General features: G+C 50.5%; 2 protein-coding genes across 12 annotated transcripts in view; one reads left to right on the top strand and one right to left on the bottom strand.

Annotated features, from left to right (window-relative positions):
- ANKS3 (ankyrin repeat and sterile alpha motif domain containing 3) overlaps window positions 1-11,269 on the bottom strand; it is a 32,272-nt gene extending 21,003 nt beyond the window's left edge. For 2 of the 9 annotated variants that reach the window (XM_038540513.1, XM_038540514.1), the window contains exons 1-5: window positions 9,931-10,076; window positions 7,848-8,019; window positions 5,252-5,450; window positions 4,929-5,050; window positions 3,203-3,284 (exon numbers count right to left, since the gene is read on the bottom strand). In XM_038540513.1, the coding sequence (XP_038396441.1) occupies window positions 3,203-3,284; window positions 4,929-5,050; window positions 5,252-5,450; window positions 7,848-8,019; window positions 9,931-9,934 (579 nt within the window). In that variant the 5' untranslated portion in view covers window positions 9,935-10,076. Of the gene's footprint in view, window positions 1-3,202; window positions 3,285-4,928; window positions 5,051-5,251; window positions 5,451-7,847; window positions 8,020-9,930; window positions 10,077-10,868; window positions 11,077-11,214 lie in introns of those variants that run through there. The other 7 variants (XM_038540509.1, XM_038540510.1, XM_038540512.1 and 4 more) reach the window with 6 other exon arrangements.
- A 260-nt stretch (window positions 11,270-11,529) lies between these two features.
- On the top strand, window positions 11,530-25,004 carry C6H16orf71 (chromosome 6 C16orf71 homolog). 3 transcript variants are annotated; one of them, XM_038540499.1, is made up of 9 exons: window positions 11,530-11,836; window positions 14,304-14,477; window positions 15,646-15,774; window positions 17,685-18,182; window positions 19,863-19,977; window positions 21,499-21,637; window positions 23,128-23,271; window positions 23,605-23,712; window positions 24,316-25,004. In XM_038540499.1, the coding sequence occupies exons 2-9, from the start codon at window positions 14,322-14,324 to the stop codon at window positions 24,599-24,601; spliced, it is 1,575 nt and encodes a 524-aa protein (XP_038396427.1). In that variant the 5' UTR covers window positions 11,530-11,836; window positions 14,304-14,321; the 3' UTR covers window positions 24,602-25,004. The 3 variants fall into 3 exon arrangements, with proteins under 3 accessions (XP_038396427.1, XP_038396426.1, XP_038396425.1); XM_038540498.1 differs by having other exon boundaries at window positions 11,638-11,803; XM_038540497.1 differs by lacking the exon at window positions 11,530-11,836 and adding an exon at window positions 12,265-12,510.
- Window positions 25,005-25,595: the final 591 nt, after the last annotated feature.

Below are 25,595 nucleotides of genomic sequence, written 5' to 3'. Positions count from 1 at the left end.
CCATGCATCAGCACTGTGCTGAGTGACACATACAGTCTGACACGTTATTTACATAAATCTTTAAAATAGGGACGCCTGGGTGGCTTAGCAGTTGAGTGCCTGACTTTGGCTCAGGGCCTGGATCCCGGATTCCCGAGATCGAGTCCCACATTGGGCTGCTTGCATGGAGCCTGCTTCTCCCTCTGCCTGCCCCTCTGCCTCTCTTTCTGTGTCTCTCATGAATAAATAAAATCTTTAAAATATATAAAACCTGTGCATTCCTTAAGGACACACAGTATGTGATGAAAGCATATAATCAGGGCCAGGAAAGCTGCAGATCAACATCTGTTTAGGGGTCACTTTGGGATCGTGTGGGTTGCATTAGTATTATCTTCTATACATTGAAAGTACTTCAAATTTAAAATTCATAATTCTTGCTGCTGTGGAAAGCATAAGTTGGTACAATTTGCTCTTCAGATGGCAAGTGGGTAACCCTATGTTAAGACTGCACTTACACTCCACACAAAATTCTACCTTCAGTACTGAAGTGGACAGAGGTGGTCACACCCGTGTGCAGAGATGTATATGCAGAAAGTCTCCGCAGCACTGTGTGTGACAGCCAGTGGCTGACAATGACTTATTTCCATCTGCAGACCACTGTTAAATCTCTGATTCGTCCCTACATGGAAGTGCTGTGCAGCCACGAAAAAGAGAGAGAAAAGAGATTAACATACACTAATATAGAACAATCTCCCCAACAGACAGTTAAAAAAAAAAAGAAAGAAAGTAAAAGCGAGCTGGGGAGTAGCTGTGGGGTGAGATCGGGAGATCAAGGCAAAGCGGGCAGGCAGGCCCTGTGCCCCTTCAGTCTTGAGCCTAGTTTTACCATGTGAGGGTACCATTCCCAAATTCTTTCTCTTTTTCTTTCTCTTAGAGTCTATGACCAGGCATATTGCTTCATTTATGTATCTACTTAGAGAGAGAGAGAGAGCGCGCACACACATGGGGTGGGATGGGGAGGGGGGAAAGAAAGTATCAAGCGGGCTCACGGAGCCTGGTGCGGGGTTCAATCTCACCACCCTGAGATCATGACCTGAGTGGAAACCAAGTCAGACACTTAACTGACTGAGCCGCCCAGGAGCCCTCCAAATTCTTTTTTCAAAGAAAGATAGCATGTTAACATTTTATTATGCTTAACTATCCAATAAACTGACTCCCCAAAATACAGACAGATCATAATATAAGCATAAATGGCCAATAATGTATTCGTAGTTTAAATGTTCAACCTCACTAATAAGTACAAACCAAAATGAGATGCCACTTTTCTCCCATCACACTGGCAAAGACTTAAGACAACTAACTTCCAGAGCTTGGTAAAACATGAAAAAGTGGGCATATTACTGGGTGGAGGGAAGGCAAGAGACAACTTTTCCAGTGGGAATTTGTTAGGACTTACTATTTCTCCCATTGAACTTTTTAATGTCTTTAAGATATAATTCACATACCATGCAATTCAGACTCACAGTGTATAATTCGATGGCATGCAACCATCACCACAGTCAACTTCAGAACACTTTCCTCACTCTAAAAAGAAATCCTGTACCTCTTAACCACCACCCTCTCCCCAATATTTCCAACTCTCATCATCCCTTCCCACCCCATCCTCTGCTGCCAGCCCTAGGCCACCATTAATCTGCTTTCTATCTCTACAGATTTGCTTATTCAGGACACTTTGTATAAAGAGAACCATATCATATGGGGTCCTTTGTGTCTAGCTTCTACCACTGAGCATCATATTTTCAAGATTCTTCCATATTGTAGGTGTTGGAACTCCATTCCTTTTTATGGCTGAATAATATTCCATTGCGTGGAGAGACCACATTTCACCTATCCATCTGTCAGTTATTGGACATGTGGGTTTCCATCTCTTGGCTACTGCGAATAACACTGTTGTGGATATTTGTAAGGTTTTGTGTGGACCTATTTTCAGTTCTCTCAGGTATATACCTAGGAGAATGGCTGGGTTATATAGTAGCTTTATGTTTAACTATTTGAGAAACTGTCAGACTGTCTTCCAAAGAGGCTCCATCATTTTACACTCCCACCAGCAGTGTGTGAGGGTTTCAACCTCTCCACCTCCTCACCCACTCTTATTACTATCCTTTCATATTACAGACGCCCCTAGTAGTTTTGATTTGCATTTCCCACATGACTAATGATGTCAAGCATTTCTTCATGTGCTTATTGGCCATCTAAAAATTATCTCTGAAGAAATGTCTACTCAGATCCTTTTTCCTTTTTTTTTTTTTTTTTAAGATTTATTTATTCACGAGAGACATGGGGGGAGAGAGAGAGAGAGAGAGAGGCAGAGACACAGGCAGAGGGAGAAGCAGGCTCTCTGCAGTGAGCCCGACATGGGACTCAATCCCGGGTCTCCAGGATCACGCCCTGGGCCCAAGGCAGGCGGTAAACCGCTGAGCCACCCAGGGATCCCCACCATTTTTTAATTGTCTTTTTATTAGGGCCTGTTAAATGTAACAAGTGAACACTAGCAATCCCTCCTATAGAGATACGGTATACCAGCATGCATGCTGAAGCTGCCCCTACAGAGACAAGTCCCTGGAGCACTGTTTATAACTGTATAATGTCAGAAACCTAAATTTCGAATAAGGAACTGACTAAATTATGGCTCGGACTATACATAGGATACCCTATAAGGAAAAAAAAACCCATGGCATATTAAGCAATTTTCCAAAAGCTGGAGAAAATAAATACACAGTAGAATCCCACTCATGTTTGCACCTGTCTAGATAGACCTTCCTATGCAGAGAAGTCCTGGGCTGTCTCTTTATCAAACCACATGGACATCTTGGGGAGGAACAGGGGGTGGTTGAAAAGGAAGGAAAATCTCAGCATTCTTACTCTACATCATGTTTTTAAGTCATGGATCATAAGTGTTATTTACTTTTTAAAATATATTTTCCATATTTTTCAAATAATAGCATCTTCAAAATTATGACAGGAAAGGTGTCTATTTTTACTCACCACTGTATCCCTGAGCGCCACTCAACACTTGGCATCAGTAGATACAATGAAAATATGCTGAATAAATGAAGAGCAGCTATTTCTATGCAGTAGAAAATTCTGTTTTAGCTCATACTTCAGGGACAGGATTCCTCACCTGCTGTGACTAAATTTTAAGGTAATAAACATGGTCACTTACATGATTAAGGAAATACTGCACAATTATTTCATGGCCAGCAGCAGCTGCTTCCATCAAAGGAGTAAATCCATACACCGGCTCCCTGCAAGAGAGAGGCCAGGCCAGACTATTAGTGGAGAAGAGAGCTTTCCTGCTGCAGACCAAAACCAAGCTGGCCTGTCACCTATCCCTAAGCGTCGAGGTCTCCCTCTTGCCAGAAACAGGAAGAAATGTTCACATCAACACATCAGCTTCATAAATTCTTCTGATTCTACCATCAGCTCTAGTCTTTTCCTAAAGACAATCTGTCTCTTTTTTTTTTTTAATTTTTATTTATTTATGATAGTCACACACACAAAGAGAGAGAGAGAGAGAGAGAGGCAGAGACACAGGCAGAGGGAGAAGCAGGTTCCATGCACCGGGAGCCCGATGTGGGATTCGATCCCAGGTCTCCAGGATCGCGCCCTGGGCCAAAGGCAGGCGCTAAACCGCTGCGCCACCCAGGGATCCCGACAATCTGTCTCTTGATCTTCACTCCTTCTAAGCTTCTTCCACCTGCCATCTCTTAAATCTCCATTTTAATTACAAGCAAAAAAGCAGCTGTTGCCTTTCACTGAGCACTGAAAGCCAGTGTCTCCTGTCCACCTATCCAGATCCAATCTTTTGAGTTCAGTATCTTCCAGGAATCCTCCCAAAAGCTCCAAGAATAACCATCTACCTTGTCCTTACTTTGCCTAGTACCCAATACTTATTTTTGTGCTTGGTTCCGATTCACTCAGCGCTGTCTGCAGATGCCTCCTGACCCTCACTTCTCTCACGCTGGTCTAAAAAACAGGAACCAGGCTAAATCCTGGGCTGCATCCAGGCTAAGACACACCATTTTCACATTTTCACCTCTCTGAAGTCAGAAATTATCTTAAAATCCATAGGCAAGTGGCATTTTATTTTTTTTATTTTTATTTTTTTAAAGATTGTATTTATTCATGAGACACACAGAGAGATACAGAGATAGATAGAAAGAGAGAGAGAGAAAGGCAGACACAGGCAGAGGGAGAAGCAGGCTCCATGCAGGGATCCCGATGTGGGACTCGAGCCCGGGGCTCCAGGATCACGCCCTGGGCTGAAGGTGGTGCTAAACTGCTAAGCCAACCAGGGATCCCTGGCAAGTGGCATTTTAATCAGTGACATTTCTTTCTCAGTGGCATGTGAAACTCCGGTGCATCTTACAAGGGATGATTTCCCCCCAGGGTGTGCACTGTGCCAGCTGGATACTGGGTTGGTACTCGCTGTGTTGAATGGGGATTATTGTCGTGACACACTTTAGACAACACCCCTTCCAGCTTATAAAACTCATGACTGCTTTCAAAGCATCACCTCATTCGATATAGACAAAAGGCCATAAGGAAAAAGGAATTAGCATTTAATGCACGTCAATCAAATGCCATTCACTATGCCAGGCTGTGATATATGACAGAACGTGTAATTCCCTAACAATTCCATGACATACGTATTGCTATCCCCAGTTTTCAGATAAAGAATATGTGGCTCAGGGCACTGAAAGTGCTGCATCTAGTGTCCCCTGACAGATGCAGGAAAAAGCTGGGACTATCCCCAAGCTTACCACACCTGACCCGGGCAGACCTGTTCCCTCTGCCCGAGGCAGGGGCTACCCTGCACTCTGGCCCATGGCTGCCTCCCCAGCTGCCCTCCTCAGAGTCAGAGAGACCACTAAAGACCTGGTAATCACCTCACGTTGGCATTTGCTCCACTGTCCAACAGGAACTTGACCATCTGCTGGTGCCCAGCGCTGGTGCAGTGGAAGAGGGCAGTCCAGCCTTGAATGTCCTTCATTTCCAGCTCAGCACCTTGCTTCAAGAAAACACAGAATGCTCGTTACAGCCTCAGCTCCCGTGTGTGGGGCAGGTGCCCTCCAGGCTGTCACACTGCAAGAACCAAAATGATTACTCAAGCATGCATCCATACACACACTATGGTTACAATGGTTCACAGCTCCACCAGAGCAGCCAGGAGCCCCTCACGTTTCTGGGCCTAAGTCCCCTCATAGCTCACCTGGAGGAGAAAGTAGGCGATGCTCTCATTGCCACAGCTGGAAGCCAGCATCAGCGGAGTCTGTCCTTCTGGGGTCGGCACATTCACGCTCACCCCCGCCTCAAGCAGCAGGTGCACAATGGTATCATGTCCAATGTAGGAGGCATACATCAGTGGGGTCCAGCCACCACCATTCTTCTTATTCAAATCTAACTCTCTCCTAAACAAACGCAAGATATGCTAGATGTGTCCAACCATCTCACATGTGAGGTTTACCAAAGCCAGCAGTGAGGCTGAACCAAGAGAAAAAGTGGGAAATACAGCCAGAAGCAGAAGTTACCTGACACCCTGGACGTCACAGGGGAGGGGAGGCAGGTGGGAAAACCGTTGTTTGCTGTACAGCTGCCTCTGAAAAGTCCTCAGAGCTGTCATCTTCCCCCAATTGCCCATTATCATCGGCCCCTCCTCCTACCCCTAGGCCAGCAATTCTTTCCTACCCCCAGCTACACAGATGCTCCTCAACCAGGGGTGGTTTTTGCCCCCCAGGAGACATTTGGCACAGTGTAGAGACATTACAGGTTGTCACAACTGGGGAAGGAAAACCTACTGGCATTTGGGGGTGGAGGCCAGGGATGTGGCTAACCAGCCTACACACACAGGTCCCCAAAAGAGAAGGATCTGGCTCAGACTGTCAGGAGTGCCAGAGTCAAGTAAGTGACCTGGAGCCTTGACTGTCTTCTACCAACAGACCAGAATCTGCTTTTCTGGGGCTGAACGGAAAGGGGAAGGGATTCAGAGAATGGACAATACTTCTCCCTTGTCACCTCATCCTACAGAAACATTCCTGGAAAATCATTGACCAGAGGATCCTATCTTTCTCATTGATTTCCATCAAAATTCTGGAAAAGCGTTTCCCACAGGAAAAACAAACAAACGTGGGTTTCCCAGCCTAGAGTCTGGGGTTTGGGGTTGGGGTATGGAAAGAACATCCACTTCCAGGTGGTCATGTCCCACAGCCTTTCCTCAGGCACAATCCCTGCCTCCAGTAGAGGCAACAAGTGGCCATCGATCACAGTCTGTGCCTCTCAAAGGTATGCACACAGGAAGCTACACCCACCAGACAATTATTTTTCATCCACTGACAACTTCTATTGACTTTGGGATGACCATGCAGCCATTCCAGAAGGTCCTTATCCCAGGAAAGAGTGGCAGCCACTGGTTGGGAGAGTGCACAGAGGCCCGTTCATTCTGGCCACATGAGGTCCACTGATGGAGTGCTCATTCCACTTGGAGAAGGGCCAAGTCCCTGGTAGAGCATCTCTGAGGCTCTGACATATCCAATTGGGCCCAATCCTCCTTCCGATGCCTCCTCTCCCCTCAAATCCCCGGTCTATGCTTACTGTGGGCAAGCCTTGGTGCCAGCTAGGGCCACAATCCCAACCAGGGCACAAATACTTCCCCTCTGCCCTGGGGAGCCATTCTGGACTGTGGATTTAAAAGGCACACCCAGGGATCCCTGGGTGGCGCAGTGGTTTAGCGCCTGCCTTTGGCCCAGGGCACGATCCTGGAGACCTGGGATCGAATCCCACGTCGGGCTCTCGGTGCATGGAGCCTGCTTCTCCCTCTGCCTGTGTCTCTGCCTCTCTCTCTCTCTTTCTCTCTCTGTGTGACTATCATAAATAAATAAAAATTAAAAAAAAAAAAGGCACACCCAAAGGTTTAAAACGCCCAACAATGTCAGAGGAATAGAGTTGTAACTGGGAATGTGCTGCCTGTGTACCCAGCTACACATTCCTAAGGCCCCTGATACAGGAGTATGACAGATTATTCCTTACTACGGAGTTGCACTTGTACTCAATTGGCCAGATATTTATAAGTGATGGCTAAGACGTGGGAACCAGAAACACGAGGCTTAAACAAAGCTTTGGTTTGGCTCCCTAGGAACTGAAAAAGGTATGGACACAGATGGCTTCTCCAAGTTATCAATGAAACACTGAAACAAGGAGATAGGTAGGTGTAAGGGGGGTGGAGGTGAAGAGATTGGTCCTTTTCCCAAAACTACATTAGCATATGTATAAGACTGCAGGTGGCAATCCCCAGAGGAAGATGAAACCCCCCCCACCTCCTCCTCCTCCTCTATGGTAGAAGCTAGAAGGGAGAGGAAGGCATGAGAGATAAAAACGACCCTTCTTGGGAAAGAAGGCCACAGGACCTCACTTTCTAACTTTATTTTAGTTTTGTTTGAACATTTCTGCAATTCGTAAAAACCATAGGGAAAGAAGGCCACAGGACCTCACTTTCTAACTTTATTTTAGTTTTGTTTGAACATTTCTGCAATTCGTAAAAACCATAAAATGACTCTAAAGAAAGCCTGAAATGTTTCAGAAGCCCATGAAAAAAAATTTAAATCATCTCTTCGGAGGAATAAAAACTGACCTATTATGTCCTGCATAAATCATTACTGACAACTGAGACACGGGGATTGACTGATGCGTATGAAATGTCTACGACTGTGTGTGAGGCCCCATTAGCTTACTGACAGCTCTACTTGAGATCTGAAACCACAGAGACGGCACTCAAAATCTAAGCAGAAGGAACATTTCCTAAGATCTCTTACCGCTGCACACATTCCTTCACCACTTCATACTGGCCGATGGAAGCAGCTGTGTGAAGATCCAAGGGGACGGCCAGCTCCTCCCGGCTGACCTGAGCACCCAGCCCATGCCACATGGACAAGCTGCGGTTCAGGAGTTCTGGCTCACTGGCTTCATCGCTGAGCTCCGACATCACTGTGGAGGGAGACCCAGGGGTTAGGTCTTTCCTTCCTGGTGGCTTCAGGGAGTGAAACAGGATGGTCACACTCCTACCTGCAGGAGGCAGCTATGTCACTATCCTAGCAAACTGTCAATGCAATCAACTCCTGGGACAGACTTAGAAAAATTTCACTGGGGAACCTGGGTGGCTCAGTCAGTAAAGCATCTGCCTTCAGCTCAGGTCATGATTTTAGGGTCCTGGGATCAAGCCCCTCATCGAGCTCGCTGCTCAGCACAGAGTCTTGTTTCTCCCTCTCCCTCTGACCTTCCTTCCCACTTGTGCACGCTCTTTAGTCTCAAATAAAATCTTTAAAAAAGTGAAAGAGGGATCCCTGGGTGGCGCAGCGGTTTAGCGCCTGCCTTTGGCCCGGGGCGTGATCCTGGAGACCCGGGATCGAATCCCACGTCGGGCTCCCGGTGCATGGAGCCTGCTTCTCCCTCTGCCTATGTCTCTGCTTCTCTCTCTCTCTGTGTGACTATAATAAATAAATAAAAATTTATTTTTTTAAATATTATTTATTTATTTATTAGAGAGACACACACACACACACAGAGACAGGCAGAGGGAGAAGTAGGCTCCATGCAGGGAGCCTGATGTGGGACTTGACCCCAGGTCTCCAGGATCACGCCCTGGGCTGAAGGCAGCACTAAACCGCTAAGCCACCGGGGCTTCCCAATAAATAAAAATTTAAAGAAAAAATTTTTTAAAAAGTGAAAGAAAAAGAAAGAGAGGAAAAAAAAGAAAATTTTCATGATATAAGTACAGGTTTAGGCAGTTCCATCTTGCTGATACTAATGAGACTGTCAGCAGACAGAAAAAGAGGAGTACATATGGTGAGTCACACACTGCGCTGTGTACTTGCCTCCATTACTCCTCAGGCCCCAGTCCTGCAAAGGGAATTCTCCACAACTCAGGAAGGCCGACAACCTCTTGGATGGGCAGTCAAGAAATGCTAATTGGGTCACTGGACCAAATCACTTCTTGGGTGTGGTGGGAAAGAACCCTGGACTTGGAGTTCTATCAAAATTTAGCTCTGCACAGGGATCCCTGGGTGGCTCAATGGTTTAGTGCCTGCCTTCGGCCCAGGGCATGATCCTGGAGTCCCAGGATCGAGTCCCACATCGGGGTCCTTGCAGGGAGCCTGCTTCTACCTCTGCCTCTGTCTCTGCCTCTCTCTCTCTGTCTCATGAATAAATGAAATCTTTAAAAAAAAAGAACCTCAAACACAATGTGCTAAACAGAAGCCAGACTCAAAGGCTACCCACTGTATGATTCCATTTATGTGACATTCCCGGAAAAAAAAAAAAAAGTGAAGGGCAGGAGGACAGATGGGTGGTATCAGGGGTTAGGAATGGGGAAACCACAAAGGGACAGCAAAAGGGAATTTGGGGGTAATATACTTGTTCTGATTCTTGACTGGTGGGGTATGTTGACTTTGTATGTTAATTAAAACTCATAAACCCAAACACCAAATGAGTGAATTTTACTGTATAAAAATTCGAAACAAATAAATCTTGAAAAGAAAGTCCCATGGGCAGCCCGGGTGGCTCAGCGGTTTGGCGCCTGCCTTCGGCCCAGGGTGTGATCCTGGAGACCCGGGATCGAGTCCCATATCAGGCTCCCTGCATGGAGTCTGCTTCTCCCTCTGCCTGTGTCTCTGCCTCGCTCTCGCTCTGTGTCTCTCATGAATAAATAAATGAAATAGAAAGAAGAAAGAAAGAAAGAAAGAAAGAAGAAAGAAAGAAAGAAAGAAAGAAAGAAAGAAAGAAAGAAAGAAAGAAGAAAAGAAAGAAGAAAGAAAAAAGAAAAGAAAAAAAAAAAGAAAAGAGGTCCCAGCACGGAAACTAGGATGTGATTGGTATTCAGCAAAGTAGGAATCCACCTACACATTCCTTGAAAGTGGACTCAGTGGTTGAGCGTCTGCCTTCGGGTCAGGGCGTGAGTCTCATATGGGCTCCTGGTGAGGGGCCTGCTTCTCCCTCTCTGCCTGTGTCTCTGCCTCTCTCTGTGTCTCTCATGAATAAATAAATAAAAAATATATATATACTAATATATAAATATTATAATATTATATATATAATTTAATATATATAAATTAAAGTAGGAAAGCGGGCAGGGATGGGGGGGGGGGATAGACTGGTAAATTCGTGCGATGATGGAACTTTCCCAGAGATGCAACAATCATGACAGCCCCTTATCCTGGGAAATCGAACCAAATTCATGCCAAGCCATTAGTCTATTAGAATATTTGGTCCATGAGCAACATGTGTCTCCTACTGTACTATGGGTGGAAAAGAACAAGGAAGCAAGAGTAGAAAAGAGAGAAATGGGGAAAATGAAGGTCACATCCATTCCCACGGCCCAAAGGTGCCCCAGCAGTTCACACGTGCCACTAGGATCTCAGTCTCTACTAAAAGAACGCTTCCAAGCCCCAGGTCACACAGCTGAGGTGGGCCTGTAGGAAACCAAGCTCAGAGCAAAGTTCTGCTTTCTGGTACCACCACCTGCCGACACGCACGGAGCCGGAGATCAACCAGCTTGCTCATTCTACAGGTGAGAAACTCCAACCTCAGGAGTCCTGGTCAGGAGATACAGGGTAAGAGCCCAAAGAGCCTGGGCGCTTCAGGGACCCTTTCGATACACCCTCCAAGCCTCCTATGGGCGTGTCCGTCCTCCGGGGTGGAGCCCACGAGGTCGCTCCCGTTATCCGAGGCCCAGGCGGCTGACAGCCTGCAGGGTGGCGATCACGACCAGACCGGCCCGAGGAGCACGGGCAGGGCGAACCCGCATGCCACCTCCCCCATCAGCGCGCCCCACGCCGCACCCTCAACGACCGGGTAGCTGCTCTGCGGAGAAGGCTTATGCTCATCCGTAGGGCCGGATCCCCACGCAGGGGGCCGGGTTCCTTCAACCCAGACAAGCACGGGGAAGAGGTCTCTCGTTGCGGCGACCCGGGGACCCAGCCCGAGCCCCTACTGCTGCACCCACGTCGCCGGCCGCCCCCTTCCGGTAACCCCGCACCGCACGTGGCTTCGCCGTCCCCGCCGCGCGGCTGCGGAAGCGGAAGTGCGGCCAGAAGCCCCCGCGGCGAGCAAGCGGCCGGGCCCCGCAGGCGCGCGGCAGGGGGCGGCACCAGGTGGGCGGAGGGGGCCCGGCCGCCCCCGAGCTACCTCCGCTGGGCCCCGGGGCGCCGCCGCCGCCGCGCCGCCGCCGCCTTCGCACTCCCTCGGGAGCGCCCGCTCGCCGCCACGCACGCCCGGGCTCCTTCCGCGCCGGCTGCCGCCGCAGCACCCGGACCCCGCGGCCCCGCTTCCGCCCCGGAAGTGGTTGCGGGAGGCGCGGAGCACGCCGGGACGCTCGCCGGACGCTCGCCGGTCCGCGGGGCAGCTCCCGGCGCCGTGGAATTCTTCCGTCCCGCACCCGAGCCTTCCGGTCAGGTCGCCGGGCTCGCAGTGTGACGCCCGCGGCAGCCAATGAACAGGGCGAGTTCGCCCTACCCTGCCCCTCCGCTGGCCGGGGGAACCAATCCGGTCCCAGGAGAGGCAGGACGCGCCAAGTCGCGAAAGAGGAGCGGGGGGAGGGGGGGAAGTGCGGTTGGCAGCCCAGGAATCGAACTCTGCCGAGGGCGGGTATTCCAAAGGCGACCGCAGCCTCAGTAGTTGGGCTGCGGCACGAGGGGCGGACGCGACCGGAGGGACGCACTGGGAACTGTTTATAGCCCTGTCAGGACCGCGCAGAGAGGGGAGGCGGGGACCCGAGGTGAGCGGCCTCGGGCCTGCCGCGGCTGCGAAGGTACAGGTCGGGATTTGGGCAGGACGGCGGGAAACGGGGAGTGGGAGTGGGTGGGAAGACGCGCGACGTGTTCTGTTTCCCAGCTTTAAAATGTAAAACCCGGGATCCCTGGGTGGCGCAGCGGTTTGGCGCCTGCCTTTGGCCCAGGGCGCGATCCTGGAGACCCGGGATCGAATCCCACGTCGGGCTCCCGGTGCATGGAGCCTGCTTCTCCCTCTGCCTGTGTCTCTGCCTGTGTGTGTGTGTGTGTGTGTGTGTGTGACTATCATAAATAAAATTTAAAAAATAAATAAATAAAATAAAATAAAATGTAAAACCCTGACGCGGGAGGCCTTTGGCGTCTCGTTGTCATAACGACGGGGCGCCCGCCCGGGGGCGGGGCCGGGGCGGGGCCAACGGGCTGCAGCCAAGAAACGGATGTGGAGGCGGCACCAGGATTCGGAGGAGGCTGGACCCGCTCTTGGGCTTAGCTCTAGGCGTGAACCCCCGGGCTGCTGGATGACCCTGCGCGATCTGGCCAGTTTTCACCGCTTATTCCAGCAACGGATACCTCCTTCCGCCAACAAGCTGGGCAGTTTTCAGCCTCTGAGCCACTATATGTGTTCTTCCTGCTGCCCCCAGTGCCTTTCCCTCCCTAGTTGCTCTGTCTGCCCAAAGAACCTAGAGTCTTTCTGGTAGTACCTGGTGCTTCTGTTGTCCCACAATCTGTCCCTCAGAGTCCCGTTTCTTTCTTTTTAAAAATCTTATTCATTCATTCATTCATTCATTTTTTTTTAAGATTTTATTTATTTATTCATTAGAGACACAGAGAGAGGCAGAGTCACAGGCAGAGGGAGAAGCAGACTCCATGCAGGGAGCCTGATGTGGGACTCGATCACAGGACCTCGGGATCACACCCTGAGCCAAAGGCAGATGCTCAACCGCTGAGCCACCTGGGCGTCCCTATCTATTTATTCATGAGAGACACAGGGAGAGAGGCAGGAGGAGAGACAGAAGGAGAAGCAGGCTCCCTGTAGGGAGCCGGTCGTGGAACTCGATCCCAGGACCCTGGGATCACAACCTGAGAGCTAAAGGCAGACGCTCAACCGCTGAGCCACCCACGTATCCCCCCCAGATGCTCAGCCACTGAGCCACCTAGGTTTCCCCGTTTCCAAAAAAAACCTCCCCTGATGTGTGTGTGAGGTGCCTCCCCACCCTGCTGTTCACAGTTCAGGGTTCACCAAGCTCCAGCTCCGGCTTCCAAGAGTGCAGAAGATGCAAGGACCCCACCACTCACATCTGTGGCTGCCACCCCGATGGGGGCCCTGACCTCGATTTAAAGACAGGCCAGGAAAAAAATAATAAATAAATAAATAAATAAATAAATAAATAAATAAATAAATAAAGACAGGCCAGGGGCACAGCAGCCTCTGGCGCTGCAAGGGATGTCCAGACACTGGCTCTCAAGTACCATCCTCCCACCTTCTTACCCCTGTCTTGACCCCTCAGGGACCAGGCCTTCTCCTGTTAGACTCTGGGACACAAAAGAGAGAGGGATCTGATTAAGCGCCCCGGGCATTAGGGATTAATTCAAGTGGTGACCCCAAAAATATCTCCTGGGGACTCCAACATGTCTGTTCCTTTGTAAGGGGGCAGTAAAGTGTAGTCAGGTTTGAAATCTCCTCTTACTTTGATACAAATTCTATCTTTGTCTTTTACCAACAATATAACTTCTCTGAGTCTGTAAAATATAGATAATAGTATCTATGTTCTGTGGGATATAAAATTAACATAATCTACATATCATATATACATATTCTATTTATCATATACATATACCTACATATGTATATGTATTATTATATATCACTCTATATATCTACATATAGTTGACCATTGAACAACACAGGGGTTAGGATTGCCAACCCCCCACACTGTCAAAAATCCACATAGAACTTCTTTTAAGATCTTATTTTTAAGATTTTTAAGTAATCTCTATAATCTCTATATGGGGCTCAAATTTACAACCCTGAGATCAAGAGTCACATGCTCTACCAACTGAACAAGCCAGCACCCCTCTACATACAACTTTTGACTCCCCCCAAAACATTAGCTCATAGGCTACTATTGACCAAAAGCCTGATCAGTAACATAATTAGTCGATTAGCACATATTTTGTAAGTGTATTCTATATTGTATTCCCACATAAAGTTAGCTAGAGAAAAGAAAATCATGAGAAAAAATACATTTACAGTACTGAACTGTATTTGTCGAAAAAAAAATGTGCACACAAGTGGACCGGTGCAGTTCAAACCTGTGTTGTTCAAGGGTCAGCTGTGTAGCTGTGGGCTCTGCCTGCACTGCACAGTCTGTTTTCACCCCCCATGATGTGGTAGGTGCTTCGAAAAGGCAGCCCTCTCCCCCTACCCAGCAGAGCTCTTGACCCTTGACCCCTGGGCCCTCTCATTTCGCCCTGTATCCCCTGCAGGGCTGCCTGGATGATGGCATGCTGAGAAGCATCCCCAGAGCCTGGGCCCCCATGGCATCCCAGGACAAAGATACGGAGTCCTCACCTCCCTGGGCCTCCCAGATAGGGCCTTGGGATGCCATCCTCGAGGCCGTCAGGGAGCAGCTCCCATCTCTGGACTCAGATTCCTCCTTGGTAAGCAAGCACCTTCTTCCTATGTCTTCCTGGGCCCCGACTGCCCTTTCTTCCCATAGCAACATGATGCTGACCCAAGAACAGTTTTGGAGCTTGTCAGCTTCTGTGTTGGTCATAATCTCAGTCTTTGTTCTCTGAATACATTTACTGGTACTCAGCATCCTCACAGACCATTTCAGTGACCCCAAACCATGACTAGAGAATTCCTCTAAGAGCTTATCATGATGCATCGAAATGGTAGCGTGCATTCATTGAACAAACATTTAAGGAACCTACTTTGCTTCTTCAAGAACAAGAAGCCCTTTGTAACGTTACAGACCTGGGAGTCCCCACCTCACTATGATGGTAATTGTGTTTCTAGTTTCTAACATTGAACACCCAACGGAGGATACTGGGTGACAAAAGTGACTCTGAATTCAGCCTTTAATGCGTGCAGCAGGGTCTCCACATGGTGGATGCTGGGGACTTCACTGCGCCCCTACTGATGGTGAAAGGTAAACAAGGCACAGGCAGGAGCTCCTTAGTAGCAGGTGCCACACAACACAGGTTGCAACCAGGCATTTAAGCAAAGCGCAAGGGGGATAGACGGAAGCCTGTTGGATTTGGGTGCTACCTGGGATACCTGCAAAGATCAACACAGCACAGGTGCCTGGGCCTCGGGTATCTTCCAGTGCTCGGCAAGGCTAACAGAGTGGATAACGTGACCCTAACACCCTGTCATGTCTCCATTTGCTCTCACCTCCAGATATCCTCGTGGTGAGCTGAGGACTCCAAGTGTCCCCTCTCCCCTTAGAGATACCAAGTTTCTGTGTCATTTACGCGTTGGCTAAAAGTTGTAGGGTGAAGCGAAAGCTGGGCTCTTCTTTCAGCTACCTCCTCGCTGCCCTGTTCATTCAATGCCGGGCATTAACTGAACACCTGGTGTATGCAAAGTCTTCAGGGGCGGCGGGTGTACGCAGAACTGGGAGCCCTGGATCTCCCCTTCACAAGGCTGTAGGGCCGAGTCCTTTCCTAAATCAGTGGCAGGAACCAGCCAGGGTGAAGGCCCCTGGGAGAAAGCTGATCTCCCCAGATGACTCCAGAGCCACAGGGCAAGGGCAGGTGGATCCTGAAGCCCTTGGCTCTGCCTGCTGCCCTGTAATCCCAAAGTCCTCTTGTTTGTCCACAGTCAGACTGCGGGACAGAGGAGCTGTTCATCTTCCAGCGAGATCAAACTGCCCTGATCCCAGACTTGTCAGAGGAGCTGACTGAGGACCCTGCCAGGGCCTGGCTTGCTGCGGTCGATGGGTCTCCTGAGGTCTGTAGGGAGCAGGCTCTGGGGACTCTGGGCAGACTGGGGTATGGGTATGGGTGTCTATGCTCACTGGACCCTAACCGCAGTGGGGGGCAAAGAGGTTAAAAGCCCAGAATTCCCTAAAATTTTATTGATTTAATAAGGGTGACAGTGGGGATTCAGAGGTAAGAAGGTACTCCTAGCTTAAGAGATGAGGTGAACACAAGAAACAATTAGAAAACACCACAGCGCATTCTGTAACTAAGCATCATAGTCTAGTTAGTTTTTGCCAACCATCAGGGCAAATTTTCCATCTTCTTCTATTCGCATTTCCCAGAGACCAAAAATTCTATCTAAAATTAATAGTTTGATGCTTAAAATTAATTGCTGCTTTTATAAATAGAACCCATTAATAGGCTTTCATCACTGGGCAGGTCCCATCTGGTTAGGCCTGTTGGGCTCTTCTTAAAAGCTCCAGGAGACTAGCTTGGCTCCTTTGTGACTCTTATGACTAACTAGGGTCACTCATTAACCAGGGGAATGGCGCATGTCAAAGACCAAGCCAGCCAGACAAAGCAGTGAAAGCAGACTTTATTCCCTAACAGCTGACAGCAGGGGACAGAGCTGAGCTCCGGTTTGTGCAGAGCTGACTGGGGTTTTACAGGGAGGAGGAGGGAGGGGGAGAGCAGGGCGCACTAGAGTCAGAATCGTGAAGATCACAAAGAGCCGGTCAGCGTGGGTGGGACTGGGCCAGGTGTGTCCACCCGCAGGTATGGAAGTCAGGAGAAGGGAGACAGAGGCTGGGTGCTTCCTGATGGGAACATTCCAAAGGAATGGCTCCCAGGCCCCCCACAGATGCTTCTGGGCTGTAAGACACATGCTTACAATAATAAACCCTTTTCTGTAAATGCTCTAAGAAAGGGAGGTCAGGTGTTGGCTGGAAGAGACCCTAAATTCTCCTGCAGCATTGCGCTTCCCTGATCGGGCAGGCATTTCAGTGGGGGCTGGGGTCCTCCTAGCCGCCTGCTGCTGGAGGCCTTTGTAGAGTCTGGTCCAGTCTCTTAGTGCTGGTTTGGACAGAGTGGTTATGTGCCAAGCAGCCTGCACTTCTCAGTGGAAGCATGGATGCAGAGTCGTCTTACAGAACCAGTCAGGGCATGCCTCCCACCCATCACCATGACAGACATCACCTGCTCACTCAGCCATCCTAAAGTATAACCCCAAACAGAAATTCCAAGGGCTGCCGAGAGCTCTGGTTAGTTTGGGAGCAGCGATGTCCACACAACTTCATCTTGTGTTTTCTTCATTTCTACAATTACCTCAGCAACTCTTCTGGAGGATTTTTTTCCCCCCGTCTGGGACAGGAAAGCCTGCACCAACTCATGAGGGCAGAGACTGTGGGCTTGCTCTGGAGTCAAAGGTCCTGGCTTTCTTCTTGTCACCCCTCAATAGCCATGTGGCCTATTCGCAATGGCCAAAATGTAGAAACAACCCAAATGTCCACAACACACAAAATGGACCAACAAAATGTGCTCTATCCATACATTGGAACACCATGCAGTCCATGAAAGGGAATCAAGTACTGACACATGTTACAACCTCAGTGGACCTTAGGAACACGAAGCTAATAAGGACACAAAAGGACAGACAGTGTAGGATTCCACTCATGGAAGATCTAGAATAGGCAAATCCATAGAGACAAAGTAGACAGTGGTTACTAAGGGCTGGGGCGTGGGAAGGTACAGTCTCTTTGGGGTGATAAAAAAGCTTTGAAAATAGAAGGGTGATGGTTACACATTAGGAATGCACTTAGTGCCACTGTAGGATTTACAAGGGGCAAAAATAGCAAGTTTTATGTTACATATTTTACCACACACATAAAAATTCCCTAAAGTAAGGTTTGGAGGATGCTGAAGACACCTGTTTTCCCACAGCCAGGCGTGGTACCCGCGGGATTCACTCCAGAACCCCAGAGGCAGTGGGGCACAAGGACAAAGGCTTCTGCGTCCCTACAAGGCGGGGATCCTGGAGGGCCTGTGGAGAGCTGTGAGGAGGCCAGTTCCCTTCTTCGAATGCCTGAGGACACCCCCATGTGGCGGGAAGGCAACCAGGGGGCCCAGAGTCATCCCTGGGGGCCCCAGGAAGAAGCCACCTTCTCTCCCTGGGAAGGCAACCTGAAAACAGAGCCCCCCAGCGCTGCCTCACGGGCCTGTTGGGGTGCAGACTCCATAGGCCGTAGAGCCCTCCGTAAGGAGAGAAGGAAGATGATTGAGAAGGACATACTCTATAAAGTTACCCGGGATGCCCGGGACTCAGCCTGCAGTGGCCAAAGTCAAGTGGAGGGGGCATCCTGTACCGCACCAGCAGCAGGTCTGAGACCAGAAACGCCCCCAGAGGGGTCTCGGGAAGGACCTCCAGTGCTCTCCCTCAAGGTAGGCATCCTCCCTGGCCTGAGCTTCCTCCAGGAAGCTGGAGGAAGTGGCCATTAGCTCATCCTCCACAGGCCAACCTGAGGCCCACCCTCTACACCTGTCCCAGTCTATGGGCTGCTGTGCCAAACTCTCATAGACTAGGGGCGCTTAAACCCCAGAAATCATCTCTCACGGTTCTAGAGACTGGGGGAGTCCCAAGACCACAACGCCCAGCACATTCGATGTCCAGTGAGAGCCTCTCTCCAGGTTCATAGACAGCATCTTTGGCCGTGGCCTCGGTGGAAGGCTCTGGGTCTCTGATAAGAGCTCCACCTTCCTGACCTACTGATCACCTCACGGCGGCCCCACTTCCAAAACACCATTACACTGTGAGTTTTGGAGGGACACAGTCTATAGCAATGACCTAGGCCCCTAGGTTCCAGGTCCCCCAGCGGCTGGTCATGCCTGTCTGCCTGTCCCAGGGTGGGTGTGGTCCCAGCAGACAGACCATCCTCAGGTAAAGGTAACAAGAACAAGGAAGAGCAAAGAGACTCCAGACTTCTTTAAAAAAAAAAAGAAAGAAAGAAAGAAAAGTAAAGAACACTAATCTGAAGCATGCTTATAAAGACAGACGACCACATATAAGATCTAGAACAAATTTTGTTAAAACAGATAGTGTGAGCACCCGTTAACACTGTTTAGCTCATTAATGAGGGAACCAGCAGGATGATAAAGCCAGTTCAAAGAGACTATGGAAAACTGGGATTTTGTAAAACACTGGGGAGAAAGAAAGGGATGTTGAGATAAAATTGCACATTAAGTACACAATTGGTCCACATCCTGCAAGTCAACAAAGCCATTTGTTACCTCTGGAGTTATCTCTACGGGACAGAGAAAACCACCGCACGTGTTCTCAGTTTTACAAAGTCCTACCATGGGTGGACCCTGGCCAACCCTAGAAACCAAATTACCGCTCCCCACCCCAGGGAGGTGGGCTCATCAGAAAAGCTCCAGCATGACATCTAAACTTTGTACAATTCTTTTTTGCCTTATTTGCAAATTTTGATGATTTTCTTAACAACTTAGAGAAAACTGGCATCACGTTGTGCGTGAAGGTCATTTTCCCCAATTTCATTCTTACCAATTGCTGCTTAAATAAGACATTCTATCCTGTTTGGCCTGAGGCACTTGTTTTCACTCACCTCTAGGGCTGCAAGGAGCTGCAGGAGAGTCCACAAGCTCCTAATTCACTTCCTCCCTCCTCTCATCACACCCAGGCGCCTCCAGCGCTCTCTTACAAGTCCTCCCATGATAGGGTGATAGGGCCAGTGATAGGGGCCGGCCCAGAACAATCAGTTCCTTAAGAGAGCAACACGTTGAAGCTTCCCACGACTTTAAACCTGTATGGGCCTAGAGAGCTTTAAGAAAACACCGGGTTTCCAGGCCAAACAGCATTTGTGCCAAAAACAAAAGTATTGCTCAAAAAAGGCATAGGAAGGAGACGGCAGGAGGTGCTGTGCCCCTCTCCCCCACTGTGACGGAGGTGTGGGAGAGAGTGCCCAGGTGGGCAGGCACCCAGTCCCTGACTTCTAACCCGTGACAACCCACGATGGCCTCCATTGGTCGCGGCAGCTGTGGAATCGGGCACTCCCACCGCCAGGCCCTGCGGCTGCCTCGTAATCACTGCTTTAATTATTTCAGGAACTTGAAGAGTGGGATTTGGATCACATCCTTCAGAGTCTGGCAGGGCGAGAAGGCGACAGGGGAGATCGCGCACCCGGAGCCACGTGGTGGGCAGCTGACCGCCTGGGCCGAGGTCTGACCTTGAACGCCAGGCCCCAAGTGCATCCCCACAAGCAGCTCCTTCTAGGCCCTCTCAATAAAATAAGGACAGCCCTGGAGCCCACCACATCCTCTCTGCTGCTCAGCCCTCACGCCCCCGAACACACCAGTGCCAGTCTGCGGAAACTTCCATCCATCCATTCATTCATTCATTCACTCATTCGCTCATTATATATATGACCCCCTACGAGGAAGTGGACAAGGCTCTGAGGCTCTGGGGATATGAGAGGGACCTTCAGGCAGGTCCCGACCTTTGAGTGACACCTTTCCCTCCTGCCCACCTCCTTGGGCCTTCCTCTGTGACTGGTGCTCCTTCAGCCAGCCCGAAGCACAGCCGCTTCTACCCCCTCCCCATTTAAAAGAAAGCCAAGGCTGGGATTACTGGCTGCATTCTGACCTTGCTCTGGGCAGTTCTGTAAATAAAAGGAAAGCTCCTCCTCCCCTCTCCAGCCACAAAGGTAAGTGGAGGCTGGCCTGATGCAAAGAGCAGCGTTTGGGGTTCCAGCCTCCAATTCCAGAGCGCACCCCCCCCCCTCCCGCCGCCTGGCTGACCGGCCCTGGTGCTGTTTCAGCAGGGGTTTGTACTCTAACGCCTTACAGCGTGTGGAGAAACCATCCCTCCTCCAGGCAGGGCCTGCCCTACCTGCTTAGCTTACTTACCCCAGTGGATAAAGCTGGGTACTCCAGGACGTTCCTTATGGCACGGTTTACGATTGGGGAGATTTGGGAATGACCCAGATTCAATATTCAACAGGAGTCAGGCTCAGTCGGCTACACCACAGAAGGCTCTCAAGCTCAGTGAAGTGAATCTATGTGTATTGACACAGAAAGACAATCTGTTCAGTGAAAAAAAAAATCTATAGAGGATAATCTTGCTGCTTTTTTTTTCTTTAAGTGAACACACAACTTTTTATTCTTATTTATTTATTCATGAGACACAGAGAGAGGGGGTGGGAGGCAGAGACACAGGCAGAGGGAGAAGCAGCCTCCATGCAGGGAGCCTGACCTGGGACTCGATCCCAGGTCCCCAGGATCAGGCCCTGGGCTGAAGGCAGCGCAGAACTGTTCATTGTGGTTCCCTCCGCCGCGTGGGACTTGGGGTGAGGAAGTGAGGTAAAGGAGCGAGAACGGGGATCCCTGGGTGGCTCAGTGGTTCAGCGCCTGCCTTTGGCCCAGGGCGCAATCCTGGAGTCCCAGGATGGAGTCCCGTGTTGGGCTCCTGGCATGGAGCCTGCTTCTCCCTCCTCTTGTGTCTCTGCCTCTCTCTCTCTCTCTCTCTCTCTCATAAATAAAAATAAATCTTTAAAAAAAGTGATTTGTGTAAACACATTTCTTTAAAAAAAAAAAAAAAAGGAGCGGGAGGGCTGTGAGTGGCAGGGGGCGCACGGCGAGCTATAGCCACACGAGGGAGCCTGAGGGGCCCTAAGGCTCAGACCGCTGTAAGCAAACAGCGGGTGTCCCCACTAAGCAGCCTCCCCGCCATCTCTCCCATCAGACCGCATCCAGCCCAACACCCAGGACAGACTCATGGACCAGCTCACCCTTCTGTGTGCCGCACAGTCCAGAGGCGCTTCTGCCTGGAAGGTGCCCGCTGATGCGCCCCAGGACACCAAGCCGCAGGAGGCCGGCAGCAGGTGAGACTCCTGTCCTCTCTGTGGAACTGGTCGGGGCCGCTAGGCTCAGGTCCGCTCTGGGTGGGGCGCTCGATGTCTGTTTCTCATTTCACCTCAAGACTCTGATTGGGCGGCTGCTGCTATTCTCTCCATTGTATAGATGGGGAAACTGAGGCTCAGGTAGACTTACCCAGGCCTTACACGGCAGAGCTGGGACTCAAGCCCCAAAGCACCTGCTCTTTGCACACCCCATGGGGACCCTTCCTTTTCCATCTACTGGCGTCCTGGAGCAGGGCCCTGCCCCCCTGGTGGCTGTTAATGAGGCCAACCCTGCTGTCTGGCCCGAGCCAGCCAATCAGAGCCTTTCTCTGAGAATTTCCAATCTCCCCACCTCTGGAAGGGAGTGGAAGGCAAGAAAGGCCCCAGCTGTAGTGAGAAAGACAGGCTGGAGGAGCAGAGGTGGGCACAGGGCACTGGGATCCCTTAAAACCTAGTTTCCCACACTTTGGTTGTTCCACTCGTTTCTAGGAATCTGAGAGCCAATGAATGGGCTTCTGTTCCCGCCGACCCAGTGACCAACAGAAATATCTAGGGTGCCTGGGTGGCTCAGGTGGTTGGGCAACCAGCGCTTAGTTTCGGCTCAGGTCATGATTTTGGGTTCCACACTTGGGAGTACGCTGCCTTCTCCCTCTCCTTCTCCCCTTGCCCCACTCCCTACTCCCCCTTATACCCTGTCTCTCCCTCAAATAAGTCTTTAAAAAAAGCGACATCTAGACCCATACTGTTCAATTGATGGCCACTGGCTGGCCACCCATGGCTACTGAATGCTTGAAACATAGCTGATGCAACTGAGGAAATGAATTTTTTAATTTATTTTTATTTTATTAAAAAAATGTAAGACCTTTATTTGAGAGCACACACAAGTGGGAGGAGAGGCAGAGGCAGAGGGAGAAGCAGGCCCCCCATTGAGCATGAAGCCCAATGCAGGCTCTATCCCAGGACCCCGAGATCATGACCTGAGCTGAAGGCAGATGCTTAACCGACTGAGCCACCCAGGCGCCCCTAAAATTCATTTTTATTTTTTATTTTTAAGATTTTACTTATTTATTCATGAGACACACACACACACACACAGGCAGAGGGAGAAGCAGGCTCCATGCAGGGAGCCCAATGTGGGACTCCATCCCAGGACCAGGATCATGCCCTGGGCTGAAGGTGGACGCTCAACTGCTGAGCCACCCAGGCATTCCTAAAATTTATTTTAAAATAAAATATAATTTTAATTAGCTTATAAGTAAATTTAAATAGTTGCTTGTGGCTAGTGGCCACCACCCTGGGAAGCACAGCTCTAGAACATTTCAATCCCCACCAGATAGTTCTGATGGACGGTGCTGGTACTCTGGAGGGCTGTTCTGAAGAGCCCAAGAACAGGTGCTCCTACAGGCCCTAGCTCAGGTCACACCGGGTAATTACCCAGAAGTGACTCAGAAAGCCTTACTCTCTCATCTCAGATCTGCTCCGATGGAACCGGGCTTCCAGGCTGAGCTGGGCCTGACACTGGCCAAGGGCACACATCCAAGGAGCCCAGCAGAGCCTCCTACCATCTTCATCGATCTGCGGCCCTCAGAGCCATCAGACGTCGGGGCCTTGGAAAGGTACTAGGAGTGGTGACAGCCCTGCTTTGCAGTGGTCACCTTGGCCTCAGGAGGAGCAGGGGCATGGACAGGTGGGAGTAAGGCCAGTGTGGGCTGGTCCCAGGGCACCGCTCAGTGGAGAAGTACTTTAGGCCAGGAGCTGAGCCTGGCCAACAATCCCACTGGGTCCCTCCAGCAGGCTCTCCCTGCAGGTAGGGAAGAACCCAGGTGGAACTCTAAGCAAACAGAGTGGGGACTTGGGTACATTGCCCTGGGGTATGTCCCTCCACTTGGCAGGAAGTCCCAGTGGCCTTGTGTCAACATCCCGTGAAGCCAGCTTTCCTCTTCCCTCAGCCCCAGCTCTAGTTCCTCTGACAGCGAGGAAGAGGAAGAGGACACAGAAGCTCTCAGAGACCAGCGGGGCCCAGCCGAGCGGGAGTGTCCTTCCTCCCGAGGGTTACGGTAAGCACCAAGGGGCTCCCACCACCCGGGGACGTCCCATCTCTGCTTTCCACAGCAAGGCCTCAGCCGGACACATTTAACATTTGTGTTTCATTTCTGTCTGACCCACAGGGGGCCAGCACGTGTGGGCCTAGGAGTGGTCCGGGAGGTGGCCCGTGGTACTCCACCTGGGGCCCAGCCTGGATGGCTGTCCTCCCAACACACCAAGGACACCTTAGTTCGCTCCTGAGAGGGGATTAGTCCTTGCCTTCTGAAAAACAGTTCCCCAAATTGATTTGCTCCCTACTAATGATAGCATTGGAAGTGAAGCGATGTCGGGATCGGGTAGTGATGGTTGTTGGCTAGAGATGAAAGGCCTGGGTGAGGTAGGAAGTGCAGTGTCACATTCAGAGAAGGCCCGCTCCCCACCATGCAGAGGCCCCCACTTTGCTCCTAGAAGCCTTCAACATGCTGACATGCCCTCAGCACAAGCTGAGAGGCCTAAATCTCTCCCTTACTGTCTTGAGAACCAGGGAACACACTTCTGGAAGCGCTCTGGCCTCCTCGCGTTGGGAGGTCTGGCTCCACTTGGTGTTGGCTGAGGTGGTTTCTCTTGTGTCACAGGGACTGTACCAGAAAAAGTCAGCTTCTCCAACAGCTCAGGGAATTTCGGAAGGGGACAGCTCAGCCCAATTTGCCTACTGCTGCGGGTCCCGGTAGCCAGAAGGCTCAGATACCTGAAGATCCAGCCACCTCCAGAACCAAGAGGAAGCCACATGTACCACCGTGGGCTGAGAAGCAGAGCACCCAGGCCACATGCCCAGGGGGCAGTCCCAGGGTGCTAGGGGACGACGCTCTTGGGCCAGGGACAGCCAGGGAGACCCTGGTGCCTCCCCTGGGCCAACTGTAGCTGCCTCCAGGACTGGGATCTGAGGAGCTGGGCAGGATCACTCCACTCTCCATCCACATGCCCAGGCCCCTGGCTCTCCCTCGTTCCCACAGGAAGAAGCACCAGAAGGTGCTTCTGCAGCACAGGGACCTTCGGGCTGGGGGTCAGGTCATTCTGTGCATTTAGAGCAAGAAGGCCAGAACACAGCTGTGCACAGACCATGACGACAGCTCCTCTGAAAGTGCCGGGAAGCAGACCCCACGGAGACCGTGGTCTATGCTGACACACCAGGGCTGCCGGCGCTTGCCTCTCCTGCGTCCGCATTCTCCTCTTTCGTGTGCATCTGGTATTGCCATCATGCAAGGTCTTTTTCAAAACTAAAACTTAAGTAAAACATATTTAGAGAATCTCAGGGTTTAAAGGATCTTGGAGAACTGAGCCTCATCTTCTGGGTCCCTGGATGCCTGCTGTTTCATGGGCTGAAATGAAACCACGCACGCTCCCCCCACACACACACACCCCAAATGGACTCTTTGATAAAGGGGTGAAGATTGTTGTTTTTTTTCTTTAACCAGGATACAAAGGCACACATCTGTTTTAGGGTCTTTCCAAACTATGGGTGGAGTTAACCTTTACATAGAGATAAGAGTACTGAGTGTCCTGATCCCAAACTGTCCCCACGGAACAGGGCAGCACCCACCTGGTGTATGACCTTCTTCCCGCTCCTTTGCGAGCATTATCCCCCACCGCCCCTCCATTTTCAGAGTCCTTTCTATTGTTCTCAGCCCTGCACCCCCAACAGACTGAAGCCCTGATCTGTGGCTACCTCTGTTCTCATTTCTGAGATTCTGCTTCTCAGCCTCCACCCTGCTCCACCCCACCTGCCCCATGGGAAGAACAGTCCACCTGTGACATGGGCTCAGTAGCTTGGCAAGGTCCTTGGCATCTGAGATGAAAGGCCTGAGTGAAGTAAGAAGTACAGTGTCACATTCAGGGAAGGCCCGCTCCCCACGGT

This window comes from Canis lupus, chromosome 6, assembly GCF_011100685.1.
Source record: "Canis lupus familiaris isolate Mischka breed German Shepherd chromosome 6, alternate assembly UU_Cfam_GSD_1.0, whole genome shotgun sequence".
Taxonomy (NCBI): Eukaryota; Metazoa; Chordata; class Mammalia; order Carnivora; family Canidae; genus Canis; species Canis lupus.
The sequence above is the reverse complement of the archived record's forward strand: the minus strand, read 5'-3'. Positions and strand labels throughout refer to the sequence as shown.